The sequence below is a fragment of the Squalius cephalus genome (genome assembly GCF_949319135.1).
Source record: "Squalius cephalus genome assembly, chromosome: 24".
Classification (NCBI taxonomy): Eukaryota; Metazoa; Chordata; class Actinopteri; order Cypriniformes; family Leuciscidae; genus Squalius; species Squalius cephalus.
This window is the reverse complement of record NC_137145.1, coordinates 20,036,354-20,058,135: the sequence shown is the minus strand read 5'-3', so window position 1 is coordinate 20,058,135 and position 21,782 is coordinate 20,036,354. Positions and strand designations below refer to the sequence as shown.

General features: G+C 36.4%; 1 protein-coding gene across 1 annotated transcript; it reads left to right on the top strand.

Annotated features, from left to right (window-relative positions):
- Window positions 1-4,857: 4,857 nt before the first annotated feature.
- On the top strand, window positions 4,858-10,263 carry prkab1a (protein kinase, AMP-activated, beta 1 non-catalytic subunit, a). The gene is made up of 8 exons (XM_079861067.1): window positions 4,858-5,022; window positions 6,214-6,419; window positions 6,548-6,717; window positions 7,080-7,173; window positions 7,254-7,368; window positions 7,489-7,622; window positions 8,866-8,934; window positions 9,025-10,263. Exons 2-8 carry the CDS (start codon window positions 6,273-6,275, stop codon window positions 9,100-9,102), a joined length of 807 nt encoding a protein of 268 aa, XP_079717193.1. The 5' UTR covers window positions 4,858-5,022; window positions 6,214-6,272; the 3' UTR covers window positions 9,103-10,263.
- The last annotated feature ends 11,519 nt before the right edge of the window (window positions 10,264-21,782 follow it).

Sequence of the window (21,782 nt, the reverse complement as noted above, 5' to 3'; positions counted from 1 at the left end):
GTAGCAGATGTGACAGACATGGCCCCTGGCAGGGAGCTTTTTACACATCTGGTAATGCACAGCGTCACTGCCTCTGCGCTGTCCCATGGGGCCTGTCCTGCATCTGACGTTCTCTTGGCAATATCAGACTGCCATTCGGAACAATATGTTGAAGGACTCTAAGTGAACACTTAGCTTAGCTTGCGGTGCTTTTTTTTTTTTTTTTTTTGCATTACCCTGAATCAGCTTAGATGCTCATTTGTCTAGATAGTCTGGATATGGAGTAATGGATAACTCGTACACATGATGATGTGTTACTGACAGCACCTTCCTTTGATTCTGAGGGAAGTTGTGTCTTGAGATCCACTGAAGCGAAGACGTTTCACAGCACGGTAGATGGCATCACTCATCAGCTGGAGGACAGTCTGGCTGAAAGCCGAGCCTCATCACTCTGTGTCTCCTCAGCACTCATTCATGCTCTCTAGACCAGCTTGGAATGTCAGTAGGTGAATTAGATTAAAGATCAGAATTCAATTTGCTGTTAGTGTAGCCTAAATGTAAAGAAGAAAAACTAAAGCAGCACACACTTGTCGTGCTTATTTTTCTGAAGGATTCGTTTAAAGATATAAGTAAAACTTGAACTTTCAACGTAGCATCAACTACAAAATACCAGCAGGGTTCATTTAAAAAAAAAATAAATAAAAAAAAAACGAAAAAAAAAAAAAAAAAAAAAATAGACAAAAATAAAAACTTAGATTTTGCATATATTTTTTAAAGGAAATTTGGCTTAATTTAGGTCCATTAAAATATTTGCATTTTCATGACAATAAGCTTACCCTTATTTAATGTTTACTGGGGTGCTTTGTATTGCTATTTGTTAGTTATTTGTATTAAAACACAAATACAGTATTTTTATCTTGTAAATATGCAAAATACATGTAATATATGCCAATTAATAATGTTCAGCTTAATTTTTGGAATGTTTAAGAATTTAAGAGATATACAGTGCTATGCATAAGTTTAGACACCCATGCTAAAGTTGACTAAAAAGAGGAATAAAAAATCATCTTTTGGAAATTGAACTTAATGCCTTAATTTAAAAAATTAGGAAAAATCCAACCTTTAAGGACACCAATTTTCTTTGTGAATGAATAATGTATCGTAAATAAATAAATGTTCTTCCTTAAAATACAGGGTGCATAAGTTTGGACACCCCTATGTTAAATTCCCATAGAGGCAGGCAGATTTTTATTTTTAAAGGCCAGTTACTTCATGGATCCAGGATACTATGCATCCTGATAAAGTTCCCTTGGCCTTTGGAATTAAAATAGCCCCACATCATCACATAGCCTTCACCATACCTAGAGATTGGAGGTTGGAGAGAGGTAGAGATACATACATTTTCATATTTTCATGTTTATATAAGCTATATATAAGGAAATAATATTATTTATAGAATATTATGTATGTTACAGAATACAGTATGTTGCACTGCCTTTATGTTTTTTTTTTTGCATATGTATTGTAATGTAATACTCTTCATTTAGTTTTTGTGAAATTTAATTTCTATTTTTTTTCTTTTGATTTTGGGGTGAAATATGAAAACAAAAATGCATAATTAAAACCCAGTTTCCTTTTTAATGCTACATTTATTTTCACACACTAATCAGACAGAGCAGGAGATGCAGCTGACGGAGTCTTAGTCGTCTAGCCCCACATCTTTGTCTTTATTTTTAAAAGCACATTTTATTAATTATTCAACCAATTCTTTCAGCGTTTTCAGCTATAATGCACTCTCCTGACCTCTTTTTGTCTATATATGACGCACGCAGTAACCTTAAAAATAGGCTACTCCTCACCTTCACAGGCTGATCATAAATTCAGTGCCACAGATTTCTATCTATAATTTCCTTCTTTACACAGAATCATTTGACACCTATTTCATAGTGGTTTTTACTTCAAGAGCTGCATTAGACCATTTACCAGACCAAAAGTAGACTATCTAGTCAGTCAAGGTCATTACATCTGTTTTGCTATTGTATGGCCAAAACAAAGAGACGTACAGTAATGTGTATACTGATGTAAAGCTAGGTTATCATCATAAATAATGTAAATAGCACTGAAGCTCCAGCAGTGCATGAAAGGAAGTGAGACAGAGAGTCTGTCATTTCAAAAAGAACAGTATGCTTTTGCTGTAGGTGAATTGTCAGGCGTTGATGATTAATATGAAATGAAACTCTGGTTGAACTGCAATTTTCCGCCCTTAAAATGCTAGGTTTCCTGACTTTGAAGCCATGTTGGTTTGAGATTTACTTGTCTCCCACTCTTTTCCTATAGTATTTTCTGGTGTGTGTAGCGTGTCTGTGTGTGAGCAAAACGGTGTCTAATAGGATGAAATTGAAGGGGATCATAAATGCAAATTCTGGTATTCAAATGTTGCCTTCTCTGGTTGTAAGGCAACTGCTCAACTCAGAAAAGCACTACAAAAGCAGAAGAAATGATACATTCTTGTTTTTGCACAGCAATCTTCCTTTTTAATGCATAATTAAACAGCATTTTTTCACTACATGTTTAAGTGGGAGGGTGAGAAAGAGGAGAAAGAATGTGTGTGTGTGTGTGTGTGTGTGTGTGTGTAGTGGTTGGTCTGCAACACTGGTTATGACAGAGGGAAAGCCAGTGGGGGAGTAATTGCACTTTGCATGACACACAGTGAATCTGATGACACACTGAGACTGAGGAAAAGCATTAACAGCGGATAACTCAGATACATGTACATGCCATGCACACAAGATGATTGTTATCAAATAAGTTATACACATTCAATATAGATATCTTTGGGATCTTAAAATGAAAGCAAAATCAATTTAATTTAATTCCCGAGACCATCATCTCTTGTCTCTTCTCTATCTTGTGGTTAAATGCCTCCATCCAGTGGCGGTTAATGGACATTGCACATATTCCCATATGGACAATACCTAGGCACTTTTCATTCCAAATGCCATGAAAACAAATAAAAAGACCTTTCATGTGGAAACAAATGTGAAAACTGCTGCACACTTCATTTCATGGGTGTTCTATTACTACGTTACATGGTTTAATAAAGATTTAGCTTCTAAGGAATCCCCTATAGACCTTATTCACAGAGCGCCATCTTTGATTTTTAAAGGGATAGTTCACCCAAAAAATTACAATTTTGTCATCATTTACTCACCCTCAATTTGTCCCAAATCTGTATGAGTTTCTTTCTTCTTTCGAACACAAAATAAGACATTCTGAAGAATGTTATAACGAGAGAGTTGACGGTATATGGACCATGGAAGTCAATACGCTGATATCACGCAGCCGCCATTTTGAAATCGAAAGTGAGGCTCCGGTGGGAAAAACCCCGGAAGTAAAGATAAACAACAATGCCTTTGGACTACCAACCTGAAGCTGCTGCCACGATTTACACTATTGGATGTTAATAATCAATATAGGATATGTATATATAGTTCATTCCTGCTTCTTTTTTTACTTTCTGAATTATATAAAAAAAAAAAAATAGGCTATTTATAAATGAATTTCACTGTATATAGTCTAAAGTATAAAAGAAATGTATGTACAGTTTTAGAATTGACACAACCTCATTAAACACAACAATACGCCATCGCATTCACGACTCTCCTGTGATTAAAGGCGACACTTCCGGTTTTCTTCCCACCGGAGCCTCGCTTTCGATTTCAAAATAACGGCTGCGTGAAATCAGTGTATAGAGAACTGCAGCTGCAGGTATGACATCAATTTGTAGGCCAAAACGCGCAAGCGAGTTAGCATTTTAGCACTTCCGGTTCCATCGTCAGTGGGTTTTTTGAATAGGGTTTTGGTTAAATGGCTGAAATAAGGTCTGTGTTGAACACAAGCTCAAGACACATTTTATTCTACGACATAACATCAGTATTACCTCACTCGTGATTTTTTAAAAGCTGTTACGTGTCTTGAAAAAGGTGGTCTAACTGGCTAAATGGGACTACAGAGGCTGTCGAGGAGATTATCATCACGCTGAAACTCAGTCCACTTTTACAGCCTCGTTATGCTTATAATTGTGCTAAACTATTCTAACTCAAATGTTCTGTGAAAATGTTTTTAGATAAAAACTTATAAGATAAAGAATTTTCGGAAGCTTAGTGATGGTGACGTTGAATTCGTGTGACCGTGGTGTAGTTCGTTTATAGCCTACCTTTAGCTTTTTACTTCTGGCGACTGCATTTAGGCTTCAAAATTCATAAAAGTTGTGTTTATCTGTGATAATTATCTTGATGGACAAAACGTTCAAGTATCCTAAACTTTTGTTGGCCACAGAGCTTGTTTTTAGCGATAATCCAAAACCCTATGGGAAATTCCTATTGGGTTTTTGTTGAGGGAACCAGTGTGATGCTAACTGCCAGTTGGCCTACAAAGTGACCTCATATCTGCACCAGTCTATTAATAGGCTAGGCTACTGTCAACTGTCTGGTTACCAACATTCTGCAAAATATCGTCTTTTGTGTTCAGCAAAAGAAAGAAACTCATACAGGTTTGGAACAACATGAGGGTGAGTAAATGATGACAGAATTTTCATTTTTGGGTGAACTATCCCTTTAACGGGAATGAAAGCAAGGCTGTGAGTGAAAGCATCTCTTCATTTATTCAGCAGACAAAAAAACTGAAAACATGAGCTGTGGAAAACTATAAGTGATCTAGGAGCTTTCTACAGCGGACGCTATTGAAACCACGGTAAGTCTGACCCTCAAAGTCTCCCTTTCATACTGCTGTGTGCTACCCCTAGTTTGCTGTAAGAAACGCGCATGCGCAGAGAAACAGCTGCGTCTCTCCCCCTAGCGGGCGTAGTTAAAGTCGCGCATGCGTAGTGGAGTTAAAGTCCGCGGTGGGCGGAGTGGTTGCGAGGATGTACAGTTTGTGACGATAAGCAATGTGAATGAAAAAATGACGAAATAACTGTGATCGAGGGCTAGTAGCGGTCGCGACTCGTGAATACAATTCATACAGTACTGCGCAAAAGGGAATGTAAGTCCTGTCACATTAAAAATGTGCAACCGTAATTAAATTATTTCAAAAAATGAAAAATGTGTGGCAATCTTGCAGTCGGTAAGAATGCTCGATGCGGCTAACTATATAGCACTAACGTTACTACAGTGTTGTTGCAGTGGCGCGCGACAGCGTAGGGTTGTTTATAATTTCAATACAACGGTATTTGCATAGTTTCACTGTCAAAGCGTTTGCATTATTTTCCCGTCATAGTGAAGATTGATATTGAAATTTAGATGAAGGCTGGCTGCCACTAAAGGCAAATCGACTGGATAATGCATTTAATATCAGGACGATACATCTTCTTTCATACGTTTGAACCTGAAGCTGAAGTTACTGGCTCTTCTTTATCTTTTTTCTTTTTTTGCCAGACTTCCTTTTAGAGCTTGTGACCTTGCAGTAGAGTAACTTAAGGTTTTCTAAAAACATATGCAAAAAAAAAAACAAAAAAAAAAAACTGTGCCTCGAGGTACGCAGTTAAATTAATGGGACTGTCAGCGTTGTCAAAATGTTGTTTTGTTGAGTAAGCAGTAGAATCAGAAATGCCAGAGCTTGCAAGATGAATAACCTAAAACACATTCACATCAATTTGGACTACGAACTCAGATGTTTGATTAAGACCAATTACTATTTAGTATGCTAAAATTGCAATGACCTGACAGCCATCGATTTGATCAAATTATCAGTTTAATTCAATGAAGATTTTAAAACTAGTCTTTAAATTCTTAAGTGTATGTATTAAAATCCCAAAAATGTTGGGACCCAATCAAAAATGAAATCAAAATGTTTTTTTATTTTTATTATTATTATTTTTTTTAACCAAACATAGCTTTTTAATGAACATGGAAAAATGGATCTGAAACATTCATGACTTACTGCAAATTTGATGATGTTGAATGTGTCTTGGGCATATGCAAAATCTCAAAAATGTTCTTGAAGGATGTACAAATAACATTTTGAGAGCGTAATGGCTTTGAACAATGTTCTATTAATGTTACTGGAATAACGTTTGTTCATAACCTTGAGAGAACCTTGCCAGAACGTTAGCCAAAGCTCTGATAACGTTCCCTGTTAGCTGGGGGAAATCCATGTTTTATATAGGATTAGTGATGCATTACATTAAGATCACCATGTTTCTTACACTATTGTGGTGTTTGTTTTGGGTTACAGATCATTTCTAGCCCAACCATCTGGCTGCTTACCCTCTGTGACCTTTTTTTAAGAGCACTATGGGGAACACAAGCAGTGAGAGGGCAGGCATGGGCCAGGAAAAGGCCCACAGAAGGGACAGTCGAGGAACTAAGGAAGGAGACCGTCCCAAAATCCTAATGGACAGCCCAGAAGATGCCGATATTTTTCATGGGGAGGACATCAAAGTGTGTGCTGGCTCACATCTGTTATATTATCTCATCTGTGCTGGCTCATTATCTCATATCTGTTCGCTTATGAAGATATCATAATTTAGATATGATGACCATGTGTTCTATCTTTAATTTTCTATTAGGCACCATTAGTAAAAGAAGAATTCATTGACTGGAGGTCAGACCTGGAGACCAGTGAAAAGGTTCTCACTTTAGATCGACCCACTGTGTTTCGGTGGACGGGAGCTGGAAGAGAAGTCTATATTTCTGGCTCTTTTAATAATTGGACCAATAAGATTCCTTTGATTAGGAGGTAAGTAACATTTAACGGTAACTAGAACTATTAAAAAAGTTTAGTAAATAAATCAATAAATAAAATTAAACCTAAATAGATAAATTATAAAGCAAAATTTCTAAAAATTGAACTAAAATCAAAATGAAAACTTTTTGCTAAGCTAATAAAAAATATAATAGTATATAAATACAAAGTTCTGTCATGAAACTCTAGATGGCGCTGATAGGTCATTAAATCACATAATTCTCTGTAGGGCACAGATGATTGGTTATGCTGACTGTTAAAAATGGAGAAGTCTTCTGCTGAAAGCATTCTTCTGATATCTTTTAACTACAGATTCATTCATTTAACATTAATGTTTACTTCTGTTTCTTCAATAGTCAAAACAACTTTGTGGCGATTGTGGATTTGCCTGAGGGTGAACACCAGTATAAATTCTTCGTGGATGGACAGTGGACACATGACCCAACAGAGGTGACGGAGACATCAATCATCATCATTATCCTCCATTAGTACTATAAAACCAGCATAATATTGACCTTCTTTCTCTTCAGCCTGTGGTGACCAACCAGCTCGGCACAGTCAACAACATCATCCAGGTGAAGAAGACAGACTTTGAGGTGTTCGATGCACTCATGGTGGATTCACAGAAATGCTCTGACATGTCAGGTTTGAACACAACCATTTCCACATTTCCATTTCCAAACGATCTGCTACATGATGTATCATTAATGGCCAAAAAATGGTCAGTCGTGGGTTGTTATGACACACTGTATTTTTTGATTATAGACCTGTCCAGCTCTCCTCCTGGGCCGTACCATCAGGACTCTTACGTCCCCAAACAGGAGGAGAAATTCAAATCCCCCCCCATCCTGCCCCCTCATCTGTTACAGGTCATCCTCAATAAGGACACAGGCATCTCAGTGAGTATCTGCAAAAGACCTTGCATTATTGACAGTTAGATAACCATCATAGTACCATTCTCTACTAAATGATTTGATTTGATGAAAGGCCCTATGATTTTTACTGGAATGTAAGGAATTTATATATCAAAAGTAGGGTTTTTACAATTAATCAAATTCAAATTGCGATATTTGGACTAGTGTCTTTGGTTATTAAATCACATTATAAAATAATTCGAAGTCAACATGCTCTGTGTTTTTGTCTACTGCACATACTCTCAGAAACTCACTACAACCCGCCAAAATAAAAGTTTCGTTTAACTTGGAAGTTATGACAGAAATGGACTATTGTGTAGTAAAATGTACTTCTTAAAAATAATAAGAATAATAGGTAAGAATAATATTAATATTTTTAAGGAATATCTCACAATTCATTTTTTTTCTCAATCCTTGCTGTTATTTATACAATAAAAGTGTAGATGTGCAGTACTTTATTTGACAAAAAAGAAGTTGAATTACATTTTTAAAGATTTATTAAATTTTAAGTTTTATAAATTCATTTGTATTAATTCATAAAACAGAATCCAGAAAAAAAAAACAGACAACAAAGAAATTAGAAAAAACAATGTTTTTTTTAAACAATAGTATTTCATAGCACTCAAGAAGTATCAATAATATCAAATTATTGCTATAAAAAAAAATTTAAATAAAATTTTCAGCTTAAATATACATAATTCTGTGCACTTATAGCTCTTATCTGCAAATATTGCTCTTGAATAGAGTAAAGGTCCGTTCACACCAAGGATGATACCTATAACAATAAAGATATCAATATAATCCACTAGTGTGGACACTAATATAGTTATCGTTGTAGTTATTGTTCTTGGTGTGAACGGACCTTAAAACTTGCTTGACATAGTGATGTGGGTCATTCTTGTCTTTTTAGCGAATAGGTTGATCTGGTTCACAGTTGATCACAATCACATGATTAACTAGCAAAGTGATTTGAATTTTAATTATTGAAAAAGGCATGGGGTATTTATATAAAAAGGCATGTTATTTAATTGGTCAAAATAGACTCCCATTATAAATGACCGACGTAGTTCAGATGACCCTCTTTTGGGGATCAAGGCCCAGATTGGGAAACTCTGATGTCATTTTTATTTCTACACTTTATTACTTAAAAAGTGTTTCATTTGCATAATTGCATTGTAAGGTCCAATATAGATGCTGCTAATAGAAATGCGTTCTTGTTTTCTTACAGTGTGATCCAGCTTTGCTCCCTGAGCCCAATCACGTCATGCTTAATCACCTGTACGCTCTGTCCATTAAGGTAAAGCAACTTAAAAAGCTCTGTGAGATGAACCCGCATTGATTTCAAGTCTGTTCTGATGACTCTGTATCTCGTCTGGCTCTCTGACAGGATGGCGTAATGGTTCTGAGTGCCACCCACCGGTATAAGAAGAAATATGTCACAACCCTGCTGTACAAGCCGATCTGAGAAACATGGCCGCTCAGTTTATACGACCTCTGATATATCTGATATCAGTAGTATGTATTATTGTAAATATGGATGTACAGAGATGCACTTTAGAGAAAAACCCCACCGCACTGGGTATACACTAATCAGAAACTACAGGACATATCTGCTCTTTTAGAGGTTGGTACACTTTATAAAATTATTACTCAGTGGAACTGGGCCAAATTGACTCAATCTAAACTAGTATTTGGATAAGAGGAGGTGTTCTTGAATGTGAAAATGAGTGTAAATAGAGCTTGAAATGTTCATTATTTTGTTTAGTTAAGTGTTAAAAAAATAATGATATAGCTGTGTAGATAAATATTAATATATTATTAGTAAGCATATTGATTATCGGCCAGAAAAAGGCCTGTTATCAGCAGTTTGTGTCTGAGACCCTAATATAGAAAAACTGAAGGGTTTAAGAAAATGTTTCACTCAAGAAACTAATTACATTTTTTTCAATTTCATGAAAAAGTTGATCTTTTTAAATCCATCTTTTAATCTTCTACATTTTTATTAGAACAGAGCAAAATAATTATTGCATACATCTTGATTTAACTTTTAATCTGTGTTATGTTAAATTCTGAAATTAAATATCACTTTTAATAAATGATTCCACCAATTTTGGCTCCGTTTCATTATCGCGTTTACAGTCGTATTAGGGTGGATTGAGTTGTGGAGATTTTATGCTCTTGAAACCGTGAGTGCCCTTCATGCTGGCTTTGGACATTCTGGGTAAGCACAGCAGCAAATGGAAATCTTTCCAAAAAAAAATAAATAAAAAATATCCACATAATAATATCTTTATTGACTCATAATGTTATGCTCATGGATCTGTCATTACTCTTTAAAATAAATGTTCTTTATAGTCATTGATGGTTCCTTGGAGAACTTTTAACATCCATGGAACATTTCCATTGCATAAAAGGTTCTTTATAGTGGAAAAATGTTCTTCAGATTATCAATTATTACTGTGACGAACAACACCTGTGCTAACTGACTTCATGAATCCACTAAAAAGCACCTTGAGACCAGTTGATAAGCCTGGATATTTGATTTTCTAATGACTTAAGTGTCAGACTCTGTTGTAACATAAGTCTCTGGCTAACGTTAACTGGCTAATAAACATGCTAACATTTGATCAATTTCCTCTATAGATGCTGTCAAATTCATCACAAGATTATGCAATGCATAAAATGCTAGTCCATCCAGGACCACCCATACAACATACCCTATGTCTACAGCTGTGACAGGCCAGGAAAGAAGGTCATCTGCAGTGAATAACAATGTTTCGCTCGGCCTACTTATCGCATTGTTAGATAACAGAAAATATTTAGGTGAGAACAATCCATGTAGTTACTCATGCAATTACACGGTCATATAAAGGCTTAAGTAAATTACAATCCTAATGTGTTTTGGCACTTCTAGCACAGAAGATGGATAAAATTGCTTATTTTTAGGTCACTCATGACGCAAGGTGCGCAGTACAAACAGGTCTGTCTGCAATCTTTGGTGTATAAAAAAAAGACAATTACAGTTTATAGGAGTGCTGACGCAAAACATCCAACCAGGCCACATGAATGTTGCATTATTCATTATGTGTGTATGTGTGTGTGTGCATGGCTTAATAGCACACACTGAGATTTTGTCAAAATCAATGTTCTTGACAAAATTTGGTAACACTGCAATAAGGTTCTATTTGTTAACATTAGTTAACTAACTACATTAGTTAACATGACCTAACAATGCAAAATACTTGTAAATCATTTATTAATCTTAGTTGATGTTATTTTCACCATTTGCATCAGCATTATTAACTCTTTGGAAATTTCCGCCATTTATGAGACGGCGCTTCCCCACCATAGACGGAAATTTCAGGCTTTCCGTGTTTTCACTGTTATATGGCAGGGGGCGCTATTACACATACGATTATCAACATTATACAGCATATAAATCAAAACTGCCTAATGTTACTGAATGAAATGCTGACCCATTTCAGGACTGTGAAGCTTTGGGGGTGTTGATGGATCAGTCTATGAGCAATGGATCAAGTGTTGATCAATCTACTGCATCTGTAGATCATCGTTCTGAATCCCATCTAGACAAAGTCTTTGACAAAAACATGATTTTCTCATCTTTTTGCTCAAAATGTTGCTTTTTTTAAATAAAAAAAGAAGAAACTCACCAATATTCATGTGTTGATAAAAAAAGAATGCATGAAGCTAGAATAATATATATATATATATACACTCACCTAAAGGATTATTAGGAACACCTGTTCAATTTCTCATTAATGCAATTATCTAATCAACCAATCACATGGCAGTTGCTTCAATGCATTTAGGGGTGTGGTCCTGGTCAAGACAATCTCCTGAACTCCAGGAATGTCTGAATGTCAGAATGTCAGAATGGGAAAGAAAGGTGATTTAAGCAATTTTGAGCGTGGCATGATTGTTGGTGCCAGACGGGCCGGTCTGAGTATTTCACAATCTGCTCAGTTACTGGGATTTTCACGCACAACCATTTCTAGGGTTTACAAAGAATGGTGTGAAAAGGGAAAAACATCCAGTATGCGGCAGTCCTGTGGGCGAAAATGCCTTGTTGATGCTAGAGGTCAGAGGAGAATGGGCCGACTGATTCAAGCTGATAGAAGAGCAACTTTGACTGAAATAACCACTCGTTACAACTGAGGTATGCAGCAAAGCATTTGTGAAGCCACAACACGCATAACCTTGAGGCGGATGGGTTACAACAGCAGAAGACCCCACCGGGTACCACTCATCTCCACTACAAATAGGAAAAAGAGGCTACAATTTGCACGAGCTCACCAAAATTGGACAGTTGAAGACTGGAAAAATGTTGCCTGGTCTGATGAGTCTCGATTTCTGTTGAGACATTCAGATGGTAGAGTCAGAATTTGGCGTAAACAGAATGAGAACATGGATCCATCATGCCTTCTTACCACTGTGCAGTCTGGTGGTGGTGGTGTAATGGTGTGGGGGATGTTTTCTTGGCACACTTTAGGCCCCTTAGTGCCAATTGGGCATCGTTTAAATGCCACGGCCTACCTGAGCATTGTTTCTGACCATGTCCATCCCTTTATGACCACCATGTACCCATCCTCTGATGGCTACTTCCAGCAGGATAATGCACCATGTCACAAAGCTCGAATCATTTCAAATTGGTTTCTTGAACATGACAATGAGTTCACTGTACTAAAATGGCCCCCACAGTCACCAGATCTCAACCCAATAGAGCATCTTTGGGATGTGGTGGAACGGGAGCTTCGTGCCCTGGATGTGCATCCCACAAATCTCCATCAACTGCAAGATGCTATCCTATCAATATGGGCCAACATTTCTAAAGAATGCTTTCAGCACCTTGTTGAATCAATGCCACGTAGAATTAAGGCAGTTCTGAAGGTGAAAGGGGGTCAAACACAGTATTAGTATGGTGTTCCTAATAATCCTTTAGGTGAGTGTATATATATATATATATATATATATATATATATATATATTATATTCTTTCTTTTGCTATATTGCATGTTCAGATATTCATACAACAAAATATTCTGGGGGCCATGACAATTTTGTGAAATTGCAGATCAAGCGCATGAGGCTGCATGTTTTTTCTTGTTATGAATCGTATCCTATTTTCCACTATTACAGTCAACTACGCAAAGTGATATGGAACTGTTATGCGGTCAAGATTTAGTGCATTTTTTTTTTTTTTACTTTCCTTCAAAAAAGTAACACAAGCTACTTTGTTTTCTCATTTAAATGCACAAAAACAGATTCTGTATTCCTCAAAATGAATAAAAACAGTGAAATGCAAATTCAGAATATTACGCAAACCTGAAATAATGAAATCTGTTAAATAATACAAATACACTTTATGTATTTAATTCAACCATACCAATAAACAAAAAATGACTTTAGATGAACATCACATTTGTGTTTCATCATTTTATATTCAGCGCCCTCTACTGTACATGTTTGGATTTGTGGAACTTTTGGCGTAAGTGGGCCTTCATATTTGCCAAAAGTCCAACTTTCCAAGCCAAATCCAAGGTTCAAAAAGGTTGTTTTTGCAGCAATGACATATAGAACAATTTTTAGTTCCCCAAAGAAGAACAATTGAGTGAACAATGAACAATTGAACAGTGAAAAAAAGAATAATTTTTTTCTTAGTGTGAAGAGCATTTGAATAATCTACAGAAACTGTACTATAGTACAACTATAGAACCTTTAGTGTGATGGAAAGGTTCCATGGATTTTAAAGGTTCATCTGGCTAAATAAATTGAAACCTGTATATTTGTCTACAAACTATTTACTTAGCGAGATGCATGTATGCATAACCTTTATATCAAAAGGTTGTTAAAATAATGATAAATACTGTATGTCCAAATGTGTCCAAACACTTGGTAGATATTTACTGTAGGTGTCATTAAATAATGTCTTTTGATTCATATATGCTGGTAAACTTTTCTTTGACAAGCAATCAATACTTTTGTGCAGGTGCATGGCAAAATAAATAAATAAATAAAATAAAAATGAATACATGGATCTGAAAGCATTCACTGATGAAATCACGTTTCAAATGTTGTTCATGTCAGTATGTTCCTCACCACTGTACAGGATTTGGACCCATGTCCTCCTGACACCCGCTGAACAGCACAGACAGGGAATGACCTGATTATGGACGTCCTTGTCCTCGATTTTCACTTTTCTTTTTTTTTCTTTTAGGCCTAAGCATTAAATAAATAGGTAAATATGATCTGTTTGAAGGGTTAATCTTGACAAATTTGAACTCATAAGTCATTTTCTCTTTATTAGCAGCATAATGAGGCCACAAAGACATGCTATTGATGTCTTAAAAGAGCTGGTAAAACTACACACGTCAAAATCAGGAATGTTTGAATTCCTGAACATTGAAACCTTTTGTTTTCAGATGTTTTAGTTGACAGTTCATTAAATGCTGCACTGCAGGTCAATTTGGGATAATTAAGTGTCTGCCAAGGACATAATGTGCTTGTAACCATTAGTGACTCATTTAAAATTGAAAGTTTGAGGTTTCACTCGAGGCTTCAGTGTAAAATCAGGTTAGTAAGTCTATGGAGGAACTGTATGTCGGTCAAACTCTGGATATCATGCATTGGTAAAGCCAACATTCATGGTTAGATTCCAGTTCTGAGGAAATATCTCGAGAAATATTTTGTGTAATTTTGTGAACAAGGTTAACAAATTCTTAGGTTGTAATTTAAAAGTTCACCACTAGAAGACACTATAATCAACTTTAAGGTTTTAAGGAAGGTTTACAATCAGGCCTAAACATTGTCATGATATGATAAAAAGAATGAAATGCAAAAAATGGTCTGACCGTTGAAAAAAAAAATCTACTTTTAAACCAAACAAGATTACAAACTAAAGTTATTTCAAGAAGAGATTGTGAGGCAATTAACCAGCTGGATTTCAGATCATTCTGGGACTTTAAAATACACCCGAGAATGTCTTGTGATTTAGTCAAGATTCTTGAGATTTTGGAAGGAAAGTATGCTTGAGTTCAAACATCAGGCTGACGGAAACATGTCATGAACTTTACCTTTGATTTAAGCCAAGGTATATTCTCCCATAAGACATAGAAAAACAACAGGAATACTTCTGGCCTGAAAGACTTGTGTACATCATAAAAATCTTGTGTACATCAAAAATGAGCTGACAAACTGCTATCTTTTTTGATTTCTTCAAAGATTTATAAGCGCTAATTATAACCAGTCATTGATTTAAATATGTTGATTATGCTATATGCAACTTTTAACAGTAGTTGATTAATGCAAGTTACTGCAAAAACAGATATTAGGTTACTAGGTTTGCTTAAAAAATCAAAGATGTACACTTAAAAAAACTATTTGAAAATAATTATTATCAGACATTCTGTTGATATTTTCCACTTTAGTATTATTTTAAACTTGGTTTGATAGTTGCAGGATTTCATACGTGTAGTGTCAGCCAGATTATATGCCATTTAGCCAGGTCTCATTGTATAACCATACTGTCCTGAAGTGAATGTCCTGACCTTATAAAGAATTAGAATTTATGAATAGCCTTTCTGTCTGAGTCAGTGGCATTCTAAAGGAGGGTGAGTGGTTTCTAACAGAAAAGGTGGAGAAGAGACAGTTCTCTGGCGAGAGACAGAAAATAGAACTGATACCATCCCATAACAAAAAGAAAAGGTGAGGCGAAAATACCAGAGAGGCAAAATGTGTTCCCATAGCAACAATCTCTGACTCATGTGACTCCAGTTTGGCCATAAGCAAGTATGACAAAGTCCTTGCTTTAAATACATATGTTTTATATTGATCAGTTTAACGTATCCTTGCATACTGAATAAAAGTATTAATTTATTTCAACACTTTCTTTACAATAATGCGTTAGAAAATAAAATAATTATAATTTTTTGATCGTATAATTATTTTTTATTTATAATTACCCCCCATCTATGTGTGTGTGTGTGTGTATATCATATAGTTGTATATATGATTTTAATGATAAAATATCGTATTTTGAATATATGTGTGTGTGTGTGTAAAATGTATATTTATTTTGACCGCATTACTGCGCAGCGCAACTGCCGTTTGTGATTCTTTGTTGCTGCATGTGTTGCTTAGCAACCTCTTTGGAACTACATTGCTTGGCGGAGGAATAAATGTGTTATAACCAGTGGTGTAGTCTAGTTTTTTGTAGTGAGTATACTCTAATTTAACACCCCCCCCCCCCCCCCCCCCCCCGCCGCCGCATACTCACCCATCCCAGAGCGTCACCCCATAAGCACCACCACACTCACTAATGCATACAGTATGCATCGACATGTAATTGAGAGCATTATGAAATACTAAGTGTTATCAACATGTCAATTTATTATAAGCAACACAAGACTTTAACAGCCAATGACATTTACAGCTGGGGAGACTGGACAGATTTTCTACTGTTTAGTGTTAATCACCATCTAACTCAGTCAGTTAAGAGCTACCTTTAGCCTTAGATGTTATATGAATATGGTCCCTGAAGCACAGGTTTTATCAGTTGACAATTTTCAACATTTTTTTTTAAAGCATTATAGGCACAAATACAAATTTACTTTTAGAAATGGTGTTTTTGAAAAAATTTTTTATTTTAAAATACATTTTACTGTGCAATTTCTTTCTAATTAATTTGAGTTAGACCGAACTTTTATTTTGGTGGGTTGTAGACATTTGAGTTTCTGTGTGTTTTAATAAACTATTATTATTATTATTATTATTATTATTATTATTAGGCCTGAAGTATACTCTGTGCAATAGTAATATATTTCTGTTATAATTTCTTCAAGTTATACAGAACTTTTATTTTGACAGGTTGTCGTAAAGACATAACAGTTTCTGTGTGTATATGAAACGAATGAATGACGATAGTTTTATCAAATGAAATGGTGAAATTCTCATCAAGTGACTCTCGCAGCTCTGCGATGAAATGCACATGTGTAGCTTACATCATGTCTCAATACAGTGAAACGCTGAAAACACCACGAGCGTGAGTCACGCGTGCTTCTCTGTGTGTGTGTGTGTGTGTGTGTGTGTGTAGTGGAGCACACACTGAGCGCTCATTCCCAGAGACGCGTAGAACAATTGCAGTCTCTTTTAACTTTAATATTCCTAGACACTAGTCCATATCGAGATTTGATTCATTGTACAGCCCTACTTTTGGTTTATTCGTTCAAAAATAGCCAAATTCCGTGACGTTCTGCTTTATATAGCAAGTTCCATTTGTATGGAACGCCGTTGGGGACAATACTTATTATATGCAACGCGTGAAATTTGGACGCATTAACACGCACAGTTTGTACGCGTAAATACGAAGTATATGTTCGGGTGTCGCGTCAGACCGCACAACAGCCAATAGCGTTGCTCTATTTAGGATTTCATTTGCATTTGTGATGCGATGGCACGTTGCTGTATACATATATAAACATCAGACGACATTTCTTTCCGTGAGGGATGATGTGCTGTTAGGTAAGCAAATACCTATGCAAACGTCACACGTAACATTTGTTCGTGAATGAGATCGTAATTTTACGTTGGCATGTACATAGGCAAGCGTAAAACTTAAGAGTCAATGATGCATTTATACGTTGGTTGTGATGTCAGTGATGTGTCATGCTGTGTCATCTCATCCCGTTTGTACTCATGCAGGTTTTTTGTCTCCGGTAACGTGGAAAAGTGGATTGCTCTCTACGATGGCTCTTAGAATTTTTTTATTAAACTTTCAAAGAACTTTTACAGACTGCGTTCAGTTGGCATCCTCTTATAACAGGCTATATACACATGTATAACATATGTTAACGTATACAACATACAACACTGGATACGGCCATAGCCAGGGTATAATAATTATAGTGAGGTCCACGGTGGGGTGTCAATAATTATAGATAATAGTGCCAATAAATGCCATACATCATTCAACTTTAATAAATACAATGAATAATAAAGTTAGCAAAGGCTAAATACTAAATACTGTGGCTATTTTTTTTTTTTCTTTTTTTTTCTTTCAAAATGACTGGAGTAATCTCCGAGTGGGCCAGCATCAATCTGGTATGAGAGACTCTGGAATGCTCCTTGAAGTCGGGATGTCAGTTTGAATGGAAATAATTAATACACATATACTGTGTACTGTATATGTCAGATAAAAAATAACAATATATTGTAACAATCACAAATTTAACAATTATATTATAACAATAAGGCAAATACAAAAGCAGAAAACAAAGCACCAGTAGCCTATGACAATTTACAAATCTTTATTCAACATTTAAACACAGACACAATCATACGACACATAAACATTACAGAATCACTACAGCAGGCGGACCACGTAAACTGTGGGGCAGCCAGTCCAAGTCCAAGTGTAAATAGCAACAGTTGTGGATTCAGTAGACATTTAGATGCTATTTACTTATAAATAGTGACAGATAACGTTACTATTTGTTGAAGGCTGAAGGCTGTCTTTGTAGATGTTATAATGGACTACAAGTTTTGTCTTCCGCCACATGCGCTCTGCTTTTCTAATATGGCCTAGTGTAATTAGTTCTGTCAACAAGTAGGCTATTTGCAGTGGTCCAAATAGACACCTCAAATGTATTAACCAGAGGGGAAATATGGTCGTTGGATCACAGAGACCACTCACTTTACCTACAGGACAAATTCCTTTAACGTTACAAAAGAATATAATGTTAATTCATGCAGTCATTGGATGTATTTAATCATTGACTCTAAATTATCACCAGTTTAACTAAAACAGAAAAATTTGTATGTTGGACATCAAATAAGACTCAGAAATATTACACGTTCAAAAATGTAATGTTTACACGACGAAAACGTTCGTCTAGAAACACGTAACAAAAATACACGGCCAAAAATGTTGCGTTAAGGCGATACAAACGATCGTGTCTTTAAATAACATGTCAAAAAACTTCGCGTTTAGACGTACAAAACGTTCGCGTTTACACGGACCAAAAAGACGCGTACAAACTGTGCGTGTTAATGCGTCCAAATTTCACGCGTTGCATAAAATAAGTATTGTCCCCAACGGCGTTCCATACATTTGTGACTGGATTCCGCGATTCGACCCGTCGCTTCGCAAACACAGACGGGGTGAATTTATGAATGAAAGTGTGAAAGTTCTGACACAAAACGAAGTTGATACGTATCCTCACGCTTTTTTTAAGTGGGTATACGCAAATCCTTGGCCTTTTCTAGTGGGTATACGGCGTATACCTGCGTATCACGTAGACTACACCACTGGTTATAACGTCATATTTTTTGTTGCTGGCGTTTGTTTTATGAATAAAGGGGGTAAGGGGGAAGGAAATGGGGGGTTTTAGGCACTCGGATCTGCGTCGTGCCTAACAACGCCCCTTAGCTGTTCTAAATCCACTGTTAAACACGGCTTCGCGAACTAGACACAGGTGGAGGAAGATGAACTAATTAGGGACTAACGCTAACGAGAACAGGTGCAGACAAGACTGAATATAATAGTGACATATAGCAGCTATACGATATACACACACACACACATTGTATTTGATATTTTATTTTAAAATGCTTGTTAGTTTGTATTATATGGCAGTATGCACTTAAATTATGAATTGATGATTCTAAAAACATTGCAAGTGTCCTTGGTTAGGTCATTGGCAATTCAGTTATTCTTTACTAGGTGTTACAACGTGACATTTTGTATAGGCAATATAATATACATTATGTCCTGCGTCAAAGAACATGTATAGCCTACAGGACATACCAACAAAAAAAAAAGCTTTCTTTCACTGTTCCTTTCCCCCGCCCCTCTCCTTTGTCCATGACAACAAAGCCCTCAATTCCCTTGTGCTATCAGGTTACCGAGTCTGAACACGTGAGAGTGTCTCTTCTTTTCGTAGAAATTCCTAAAGCACAGAGAAGCCTCATTCAGGGAATCACATTTGCCAAGAGCATGGCACTACGCCAGAAGCCTTTGGGGAATTTGACTAAACTCAGGGAACATCAACATCCCAGCATGCACCAATGATCTTTCCAATACACCTGAGAATCATCAGCAATATTTCCTCCTTTCCTGAAGACATCATATATCATTCTGTCAGAATGAAGCCCTGTCTAAGAACGGTATTACACAAAGAATCTGTGCTGTGCAGCTGGTTCTAGGACACCGCGTATGATTGTGAGTCATATAATATTTAATAAGGCAGTTTATTCAGTCCACACATAGACCGAACATTAAAAAAATGCAAGCATGATTGGGAGGAGAAACACTATGAATTACATAAATCACCTCAGATGACAAGGGAGAGGTATGAATGTCAAACTGTCACACAAGGACATTCCAGTCTGCTTGCTTCATTAAATTAAATCACCAAAACTTGCTGAAATCATATTCAGGGAGGTGGAGGAATGGGAGACTTTCCCTGACATGACTGCAGTATCTTGGGACTAGAAAAAAAAAAAAAAAAAAACATTGAGTGTAATGGTTGAATGAGAAACTAAGCATTATATAGTATGTCTTACAGATAGTATACACCCAGTTCATCTGTTTGCATGTAGCATTTCTCCATACAGTCGTCCCTGCTGTGGGAAGACATGACGTACAGTCATATTTCATCATGCGGATGATGGCCCGTCGAAGAACTCAATTACACACAGACAGTGAGAGCAGACGAGATGTTCTCAGTCGTGAATCCAGATGCTGCTTATATATCATCATATGAATCATTTCAGAGGTTTAGCATGAGAGGATGAGGTTACTGAGAGAGATTATACAGTGTCCAAATCCACAAATCTCTGTCTCTGTTTAGCATTGAGCATTCTCTACCGTTCCAAAGATTTTTGAAAGTCTCTTGCTCACCAAAGCTGCATTTATTTGATCAAAAATACAGTAACATTAATATTGAGAAATATTATCATAATGTAAAATAACAATTATGAAGTGGCGAGAATACTTTTTGTGCATCAGAAAGCTCCTATCCTATCAAATATGTATTTGTGATGAAAATGGTGGTAATGTCCATGATGTTTGATTGAAAAATGACAGAATTCTTCTATACACTTTTAAACATTGTTTGTGGACAAATTAAATGAAAAGTGCAGCATTATTCAGTGTGTGGACGTAATTTCCACTCAAACGGGAATACAGGGCGGGACACATTGAGCAGCTCCTCCCCTTTTTAAAAATAGCCAATAGCGTTTCGTTTATATCACAGCTCGGCCAGAGCCGTTGAGCTCCGCAAAGCCGCAGTTTTCTCTTAATCTATAACCAGTTCTCCTCTTAATCTCCTCCATTTCGCTTTAAAATACAGCTTTGTGCAGTAGAATTCAAAAGATCCAATACATTTTGAGGTTTGCACGGATCCGCGCATATCTGCTCTGTGCTATATGTTTCTGAACCAGAGCAGACTGTGTGTGCACTGTAGCGGTTCACGTGACACTAACGCAAAACCAGACTTTATAACCAGACCCCAATAGAAAGCATATTGCACAGTCAGAATTCTTCCCTATCCCCTATATAGTGCACTGTGTGCCATTACCCATATAGAAAATAGTACATGTGTGAACAAATGACCGATTTTAGCCGCAGCTTCAGTGTCTATTTGTAATGTAGGAGGCGGGACGCTTTAGATTCTAGAGAGCATCTGATTGGACAGAAAATCTGATGAGAAGCTGAAGTGCAGAGTGATGTCATCAAAATCATTGATCCATGTTGGCGGAAGTGAGAGACTGTACGTTTTGAATGCTTATATCTTCTAAATGCGAATGTCATTGTTTTGGAGCAGTAAAGGCCCTTGCACACTGAGTCCGAAATTCGCATCCGAAATTTTCGCACGTTAAAAAATAAATACAACCTCACGTTACGTCAATCACGCTTGCACACTGCCTCCGAAACTTCCGTCCGTCATAAAAATTTTTGGATCAGGTTCGATTTTCTGCGTTTTACGCATCCATAGCAAGCACTTTGAATGGTGGTTTGACCTTTCAGAGCCACCGAATCACGAATATGAGAAAGCGCATGCGAAAATTTCGGACTCAATGTGCAAGGACCTTAAGGCTAACTTATTGATACTAAAAGCCAAAAACTTA